General features: G+C 36.6%; 1 protein-coding gene across 2 annotated transcripts in view; it reads left to right on the forward strand.

The window, feature by feature from the left end:
* TTC29 (tetratricopeptide repeat domain 29) overlaps window positions 1-9,740 on the forward strand; it is a 216,333-nt gene extending 206,593 nt beyond the window's left edge. For both annotated transcript variants that reach the window (XM_030492984.1, XM_030492983.1), the window contains 2 exons: window positions 7,285-7,357; window positions 7,742-9,740. In XM_030492984.1, coding sequence (XP_030348844.1) covers window positions 7,285-7,357; window position 7,742 — 74 coding nt within the window. In that variant the 3' untranslated portion in view covers window positions 7,743-9,740. The remainder of the gene's footprint in view (window positions 1-7,284; window positions 7,358-7,741) is intronic.
* Window positions 9,741-9,992: the final 252 nt, after the last annotated feature.

Raw genomic sequence — 9,992 nt, forward strand, 5'->3', positions numbered from 1 at the left:
ATTTGGATTTCAGAGAAAGGGGTGCTAAGAACTCTCTGATAGTCAGATCCTTTGAAGACCTATCAAGCTGAATATTCAGAAATAAATATCACACAGTACCGGTGATTTAAACACGAAGCTCCACTTTTGTCTGCAAAAAAGTGACATATTTTGCTCAATGGGTAGAAGGTGGTATTTACAAAATGCAGTTATGAGCTGTCCTACTCTTCTGTTTTGCAGGTTTTAATTGTGCCTTTACAGCAAGTACTTAACAGACTTAATGCATGAAGTCTGTATGAGTAAAGGATAAGGTATGAGGTTTTATGTGTAGCCATGCAAGAAGGTTGCATAATAACTGCATAATGTAAGTTCTCAAACAGAGGACTTAAAAGTTTCGCGGGACAAGGACTATAGTGGTTTGGAGAATGACAGCAAGATTTTTTCAGTGTACTGGCTCAGGCATCAATTGGTCTTAGAATCATTGCTGTCTGAAATCTGTGTTTTCACATCTACTGTACTGTAAGTATTTACTGAGCACCTGATACACCTTGCTTTGCTTTAAAATGAATGTAGCAATGATAATTCTGCACACAAATTGAAAACAAATATGCTGCTTCTGTTATGACCATTATATTGTCTGAAACATCAGTCCACTTACTGCTTCTTTGCTCTTTGCAACGAGTTTAGATTTTATTCCTAACTCTGAAGGCGTGGATTAAAAACTGTGCATATATCATTAAGAAACACATTTTTGTAAAAGCCTATATGAATATCTTTTAAAATGCTGTCAAAAGTTCTCCAGGACTATAAAATACCACTTCTATGAGCAAGGTAAGGATTTCCTTCCGTAAGGATTTCTAACTAGCTTTTGGGCTCAATCCTTAATGGTGGCTCATGGGTCTCAGCACATACAGAGGTAGTGGAAGAGTTTTTATACTGCTTGTATGTTCTTTCCTCATCAACTCCTCAGGGTAGCCAAGGGTGAGTTTGGCTTCTACCACGAGAGCAAGCAGCCCCCCCACCTTGCTCAGAACTTTGTTTTCTCAGCAAGTTCCCCTGGGACTTGTCCTGTCTTTAGAAGAGAGCAAGTAGATTCCAGTTGTGATCTTTATTCTGCATCTGGGGGAAGGGTGAAGGAAAAAAAAACCCTTCTCTGGGCCATCTGGGAATTCTCCTCTGCACTGTGGAAGCCTTGATTAACCAGCTGGGCAGACACTCAGCCTGCTTTGTGTTGCTGGAAAACTTTGCCTTGATTGGGAAAGCTGCAAGATACTGAATCAGAAACATTGTTTCCTTAATTTCTCCCTAGCTTCAGTTGGAGTACAGCCACAGATGAAATGCTGTGCTGAAACTTTAAACTGCTAGTTTGGATTTCATAAAAAATTTGTTGACAGTAAAGGTAAAACTATAAGCTAAAAACTGGCTGGTATTTTGTTTAGGTTTCTTCATGTTCAAAGTGATCTTCTTGATGGCTGTTTTCAAAGCTGATTTTTCTGTGTCACCAAAATTTGTGTAGAATTTTTGTGATCCCTAACTTCCAGATACACAAAAGACACAGTGTCATATTTTGGCCTTTAGAAAATACCTTTTTTCCTACCTACAGTCAACTATCTGACATGATAGAACACTTATTTAAAGTTGATATTCAGGAAATAGTTTGTGTAAAAGATGCTGCTGTACTACGTTGTCACAGACGAGTGTATAATTTTCACAATGAACAGAACTGAAAGATGTAAGATCAAGAGAGATTTCCATTGAACAAATATCTGGCACATGCCCAAACTCTGTGAGAGAGGAAGATTAACTTGTCTGAGGACTGCTGAATATGAATAAGTAAACAATGGAAGTTATTAGGCAGGGGAAAATTCATATTCCCGTTAGGTTTTCTCATCCAAACCAGAAAAATCTTGCACTTCCCTTATAGTGCCATAGTCTGAGTAGGCTCTTTAAAAGCATGCAAAATAAATTTTGCTTCTCATTCATAAACTTACCCATCTGTGAAGCCTTTATTCAGAGAGACCTACCTGCTCAAATGCTTGCCGTAGTTCATTGAAGGCTCCCATTTGTACTCATAAAGACTCATTCATTGCCCTAAGTAATATATATGGTATACTGAAAGAGAACCAACTCTCACTTTTACAATCTAAATTAAACAACTTTGTCTAATAAAAGAAGTACTGTCTCATTTCTAACTAGGCCATAAGCCCTAAGGGTCTTGTATGTGTGCATTTATTTATTTATTTTTGCCAAATTGTCCTGCAAGGATCTGAAAGCTAAGTGAACCCAGCTGACTAAATTGTTTCTTTTTTTTTCCTGCCTGCTTAGAAAGACTGAAGCAAGCATGGGCACAATTGTACTGGAACAAATACTCACCTGTAAACTTATTCTAAAATGCAATTGGATGATCTCCTGTCCTTTCCCTGGTCCCACCTTCTAACCTTTCTAATCTTGAGAGTTCATCTCTATTATATGTGGCTCTTACAAATGCCCATGATTAATAACTACTGTGATTCATTAGCCTGTGTTGTTGGTATTGTTTTCCCAATGGGAGCATTTGCTATCTAGGGATATTCCATGATTATTCTGCCTTATGGAACAGTAAGATGCTTTCAATCTAATGTGCTGTCCACATTTTAGCATAAAATAATATTAAGGCATCCACATAATGGAACCATCTGAAGATCCATTTTATTAAGCACTGAAAGAAAATGTGTGTGTGTTTGTATGTGCAAGGGAAACATAATCAGCAAATCTTTTTCACCAGAGACATGATTTCAGTAAGCATTTCACATAAAGACACAGCTATTTTGAGGTATAGTTCTTTGAATTCAAGGTTGAAAAAATACTCCATAGCCAAAATCTTGCCTGGTACAATTAACTTATTCAAATTATATACAGCCAATTCAAAGTAGCAAAAATAGGCAACAGAGGTAGGTTTATTGTATTTATTCCATTTTGTGAGTATTTATTTTAAATGCAATCTACTTTCAAGTACAAAGCTGTTGTGCTCTTAAAAGATTACTGTTTCAAGTTACTTCACATACCTTAACAGAGCATGTAACCTTTTTACATTATATGATCAACTTTTTGACAGTGCAGGGCCAGCACAGCTAATGGAATAATAGCCTGCAGGGTCCAGCTAAATGATATACGAATATAATCAACCTTTGTGATGACTATTCAAAAGTAATCCCTTTAGCTTTCAACTGCAACATATATTTCAACCAGGCAAAGCCATATGAAGAAAATCTCTGCAGACTCCACTGATACAATATGGCCTTCATATCCCCACAGTGTGTTTGCTACTTACAGTGAGTTTTAAATTTAAGGTAATGGCTACTGTGTATTCATGTGAGCATAGAACAATACCTTTGATTTGTTGGAGAAATGTTACATTAGCTACCAAGGGCCCTATTCAGTAAACTTTGACACAACCCTTATATATGGTTTACTGCTTATTCTAAATGGAATATGCCTGATAAAAATGCTTTGCATGCCCAAATTGTACAAATTCATTAATCTTTATATTCATAAAACCTCCAAGTACAACTGCCTTCATTCCAAGCGAACCTAGTCAGGATACATGGGTAAACATGTAGGCCCAATCTGCTTTTCAAAAAGCCTTGTATCAATTTTCATTTGTCAAGACAGAAAAAACATAGGAAGGTCTTCTACAAGCATGGGACGTGTGTGTTGTTGGCAGTGTTATTATTTTCTGCTGCATCTTTATTCCTACTCCATTACATCATTCTACAGATTATAGAACTGAAAACATTTGCATGACCTTTAAAAATGTAAGTCATTTTTGAATTACAATAATGGCTTATATCTCATCACCTGCATTACACCAACATATGTATATAATCTAGCATACCCTACTAAATCATGAGAAGGATATAAAGAATGGTGAGATAGTCTTGCTTTCTCTCTCTCCCTCTTGTGACTAAACTACAGTATTGGCTAATAGTGGAATTAGCTGTATTGAAGGAAAATAGATGAATAGTAATGAAAACACTGCGTTGTCTTATATTAATACTTTTATATGTACAACATAGTAAGAGTTCACTCACATTAACAGCAGTTACAAATACGGTCTTGCTTGCATATGTGCACCTAAATGCATGTGAAAACATAACAGCACCATTGCTGTCTTTTGTTTGAGGTGTGGTGTATAGGATTTTATGCAACTTAAGCAAGTTACCTATAGTGAAAGAGTAGGAGAGAGCACAGACTTTTCTCCTATTTGTTTGCCATGTTACTTCTTGAGCCTGCAGAAAATTAGGGCATTCCTGCAACATCCTGCAGCAGAGAGTTCCATGGATGAGTTAGCGATGCACAAAGAAGCCCTTCCTTTGTCTCCAAGCCCATCACCTGCTACTTTCAGTATATCCTACCTCATTCTTTTATTGTAGGAGACAGTGAAAAATGGTTTCTGGGTCACCTCCTGCATGCTACTCTCATTCTTGACTTTTGTCATCTCCTCAAAATACTGCCTTTCTTCTTTTCCAAGGCAGTTTTATCCTCTCTTATGATTCTTCATCAGTTCATTAAGCTTTCCAGTAGAATTCTTGTTTAATAGAGTTCAGCAATTTCTGAAAAATTAAAAACCTGGATTTGAATGCTTTCCCATCACATGGGCCTGCAAGCTCAGGAATACGGGTGTTGCCTGTTTCGTGTCATTTAGAATCTTTTGAGAGAATGGTGCCTAAAATGCCTGTCCTCTCTGGAATTAGTGATCATTCTAGCTTCATTTTTGTAGGTGTGACTTTCATTCTCCTGTATGACTTTTCACAGATTATATTGTGTAAAGGACTAGCAGCTCTGCTTAGCCTTCTCCCAGGAACATAATGGAATAATGAGATTTTTAGAAATGTAATGATCTTTAGATAGACACGTGTAAACAGCAAGAACAGAGATGCCAATTCTAGCTGCACTGAAAATTCAACCAGACAATTTTAATTGTATTTTATCAACAGCAGTGATTATGTGTCAGGAACATCCTATCATGATTAATTATATTTGCATACTATTTATGCATATTAATGTTTATCTCTGCATTTTGCCCAACACAATAAGACAGAAGGAAAATGCTTGATGGGTGATCTGTGGTGGTATATATGTATTATCATTATGAATATGAGATGCTTTTATTGTTCCTAAATAGCACATACCAAACAAATGCCAAGAAAACATTTATGGCTCAGTATTCCATCAGTTATCCTTGATACGCTTCATATTTGCTGGGAGGGTAGAACTGTTAATCAGGCAATGATAGCTTGGTGTCCAAGTGTGAAGGCAAAAGACCAAAAGGTGCCTGAAAAGAGCAATTTATGCTATAATTCCCCACCATTTACACATCCCCACCATTTTTTGCATGTGTCAGTGTATGTAAGATACATTGCTGTCAGAGACACATTTTGATGTGTATTTACTTGAAAATACATATGTTACTACACATACCTAATCACTTTTTGGGCTTGAGTCACCCATCTGTCTTGCACCACTTTTTCAACAATAAGCTTCCACTGGAAAGAGCAATAAAGCTGCCCTGGTGTAAAGCTGGGATGGGGCAACATAGCTCAAACCTCTTGTTAGCACTTTGGAATTGCGTGGGGCTCTCGGCAGCTTCACAGTGTTTGAGTTCCTAAGCCAAACTGAGAAGTTACAGACTGTGCAGCTGTGAGCAGAGCGCCTTGAATTCAATTAGGATTTATTGGGTTTTTTGCTTAGACATGGTCTGTTAGTAAAGGAATTTCCATTGATGTACTTCAGGCCTGGTTTCAGAAAATGTTACCTGGAATAACTACGTTGTTAAATACAGAGTAAACCCCTAACATACATGTTGCCTTCATACAAAATAAAACTTCATATGACAACTTACACTATTTCTCAGATATTGTTCATAGATTTACTTATTCTTACTTGCATACAACTTCAGATGAAGTCCTAGTTAGCAATTCTGCTTAATGAAAACCTATGATATGATGAAACATAAATTTTATTGAGTCTTGAGTGATCCAGCAGTTTGTATCTGTTCCAAACATTGCACCAACAGAGACACTGCTTTGAACATTATTTTTCATCTCCACTACAACTAGATTAATGTATTTATTTTGGACATTAATTAGATTAGGATATCATATAAGCACCATTAGTATTGCTGTGACTGAAAGGAAGAATCCAGTTTTACACAGCACAGCACAAAGAGGTGCGACAAATTGAGGAGAATCCAGCCAAGGATTGTACAGAGGCCAAAAAAACACAGGTTCCTTTCAAATATTGAAGAGACTGCATTTGCTTAGCTTCAACAAGAGAAGATTAGAGGAAGGGAAATAGTCTCTCAAACTATAAAGAGTTGTTATAAAAGAGGACAGCATTCCTTTGCTATTAATGTCTACCAAAGGTAGAAAAAGACAAAAACTAGCTTAATTTGCAATAAATATTCATCTTGAGTATTAGGGAAGAAACTGAGCTATAAGATTGCGAAGCATTGGAATGGAGAGATTAGGGATGTAGTGAAACAGCCTTCACCAGAAGCCTTTTAGAATAGATTTGACAAATAGATGTCAGGGATGGACTAGATGTATGTGCACTTTCTTCATTTGAGGACGTGAACCACATCAGTAGTTCCCAAAATAGGAAACAATCCCCCAGAGATGGTGTGCTTGTAACTAGGCAGAGGGAGATTCACTGGACAGTCACTGAGAACAGAGCAGGAAGTGCAGCTAGGAGGTCGGAGTTTGGTGCAGAAATAGAGCAAGGAAGGAACATCGCAGATCACAGGAGCAAAGGAAGTGTGCGGCTGCCAAAAGCTGAGGAATTAAGCCATTGCCTCCCGGCCACTGGCTCTTTTGATCATGTCCCATTAGGAGGACGCTGCTGAGAGGTGGCAGTATCACTTATCCAGCCTCCTCACCCTCCTTTTGCTTTCAGCACTGCTCACTTCGTCCCCTGGATAGTTTTCTTACTGCCTGCCATCTTTCAGTCCTGTCTTTGCCATTATCTTCTCCTAAATGCATCTTCCTTGTTGGGTCCCCAACTGGTCCCACGTGGACCTATCCTGCAAAACTGGCCTGGTTGAGAGCAGCTGCACAGGAGTGCAAGAAATAAGAACAGAAATCTCTCACAGTTCTGTATTTCTAGGATTACAGCTTATGTGGCTCACCTCTGTGTTGTCTTGGATTTCCTTCTTTTGTGACTTTTTACTGTATTGCACACTTTTTCAAATAAACCTTCCAGGCTTTTATACCATTAAGCATGTTGCAAGTCTAAAGCATTAATGTACTTTTTTTTTTTTTTAAACAGAACTTGATAAAGAAACAAGTGCTTCAGAGCCCTGTGAGCCTCTTCCAGAGACACCAGATCTAGATCCTTCGTGGTACAGTATTTGCTCTTAATCTTTGCCTTTATACCAATATGCTGATTTTTGCAAAATGTCATTATGCAATTGGTATCAAAATTTGACCTGATTTTGACAGGTAATTTCACACAATTTCTGGTTCATTTTGTCCAAATAACAATATTTTTCCTGCTTATAAATGAATAAATTCACACTTCCTTCAGATTTTTTACTTCTTTTCCCAGTTGTACAATTTAATTGCCTTTGATCATGTGATTGCTTTTAATTTACAGAAATAAGCCTTTGAGGTAAAAGTATATCTATTAACCAGATACTAAACTCAAATATAAAATATGTGGATATCAAAGTGTATATATAAACTTACAACATTTACTATTTTTCATTTGCTGTTTTTCATTATAGAGGACGCCTGCTTACTTACAGAGAAGCCAATAATGAGTACAGGAAGATCCTTGAAGAGTCATGCAACCAAGTAGGAATTTTGGTAGGAGTTTTGTCATTTAAACAGAAGCAGAGTGTTGCAGTATAAATATCTGAGAGCTCTAAGTTCTTTTATGACTGGTGTGGCTTTAATGCGCATTACATGTTTTTAGTCAAAAATAGCTGGTGTTATTGAAATAAATACGAAAGAAAAAGAGTAATATAGAATAGAAAGTTTTCATGTTGTGCCCCTAATGCTTATTGCATTCCAAAGTGTCAAGATCCTCCTGTTAAGATATTAAACATTCTTTATGCCTACTGAAGGGGAATCCAAGATGCTCAATACTTTGTAAGATCAGGTTCTAAATGTGCCTGAAGTATTTTCTTTAAATGCCAAATTGTTGTCCCTTTCAGACAAAAAAAGCTACAAGCTTGACACCTTATTTATAGGGCTATCAGTGATTTTAGCGTCTGCGCTTAACAGTTGGAGTTCAACTGTAGCTTGGATAGAATAGTTCCAACCTCGGTGGCACATTATGGTGTGATTTTTATCTAATCCATTATGCAGGTTAGACCCAAAACACAGCTAAGTCTTTTTTAAGATCTGGTTGAACACACTCATGAAACTGTTAAAAGCCTGTGCAATCAAAGCATTTGAAATGCCATTGACTGTCTCAAGTGCAACATCAATCTATCTATAGGCACAGCTGAAACAACTGTACATTTAACATTGTATTTAACAATGAAAGTACATCTGGTAGAATACCTGTATGTCACATTTTCAAAAGTGAACCGGAAATTTCCCTTTGAGCAAAGCCTGTGTTCATTCACACAGTCAGCTAAAAGAATTCTGCTTCGATTCTTTTTGTTAAATAATCTGAAGCACTGATTTTGGAGTGTGTGTGGAGAATTGTCTCCCATTTTGAGCTGATGAAATTCTGGACTGTGGATTCCTCACACGACCCGCAGCAGTCTGACTCCTGTGGTCTTCACAGTCCTCAGAGGGCATTTTCCAGCTGCCATTGCTGTTGGCCCAAAGAAGATTTAGAGGGCAGAAGATGCAGGATATCACTTTGCAAAATACGTGTAAAAGCAGGATTTGGAACCTTTAAATTTTACCTAGGAAATCTGGTGCAAGCTTTCATAGTTTCATGTATTAGAAAACCTGTTCTTTCAAACTACATAAACAAAGCTTTAAGAGTCCAAATAGTCAACTATTTGTTTCTTTAAACAGAGGTTTCCAGATTCAGAGTTTGAAGCAAGATCCATTAGACCTCTAATCAGTTTTTATGGTAGTCTTTGAGCAAACAATAGCTTTTGCCATAATCATAACTCAATTCACAGTTTTCTTCAGGATTGCAGTTTGAGTAACTGGTTGACATGTGACAATAGAATTTCTCCGTGTTTTAAGGCATGGTAAAAATGTTTTCATTAAATGTTTCATCAACTAGCTCTTATTAGACCATTTTTGATCAAGATGATATGTACATGAAATGTATACAAATACTTCATAATTTTATCTTTTACTTAGAGGTCTTTATCATCTGAACACCAAGTTTATTACAGTAATGTTTATTTAGAATGTTTTACAAAGCTGAAAAGTTGTGTAAGAATGTTCCTACATGTAATTAAGCACACACGTGAAGATACAAATCTCTTTGCTGAGTGTTAGAGACGAACATTTTACAAAAAACAGGAAGATAAACAGGACCATGAATTAAATATAAAAAATAAGAATATCAAGTTTACTCCTTATATTTTAATGCTATTGACATAAAATATATATACATTTTTAAAAAGCACAATTTTGTAAATAGTATCTGAAAATCACATTAATCTGCAAACTCTTCTGATCTTGATAAGTATAGTATGACTGCTTGTAAGAGGTTTCTATTTTTAGGTAATTGGAATTTCTTCTATCAGAATATTGACAAAAGAAATGGTGTATTTTAATTTATCCTTCATAATAAGAATAAATTATATAAACAGACTTTCTAGAAAAGACAGTTCTCATTTTTTCAAGGACGGGGTTCTAAATTCTAGAGGGTTTTGAACTTCATGTACATTTCTGCAGCAACTGAACATTCTGAGTACGTGTCCCAAAAGTTAGTGTGCAGTTATGTTAAACAGCATCCATCACTATTTTTTGCCAATCTGCACTTGTTACTAAGTGATGCTTTTTGTATGCTTGTGAAAAAATTGTCACAAGTTAATCCTCTAGAGCATTAGCTCT

Source organism: Strigops habroptila, chromosome 7, assembly GCF_004027225.2.
Source record: "Strigops habroptila isolate Jane chromosome 7, bStrHab1.2.pri, whole genome shotgun sequence".
In the NCBI taxonomy this organism is placed as follows: Eukaryota; Metazoa; Chordata; class Aves; order Psittaciformes; family Psittacidae; genus Strigops; species Strigops habroptila.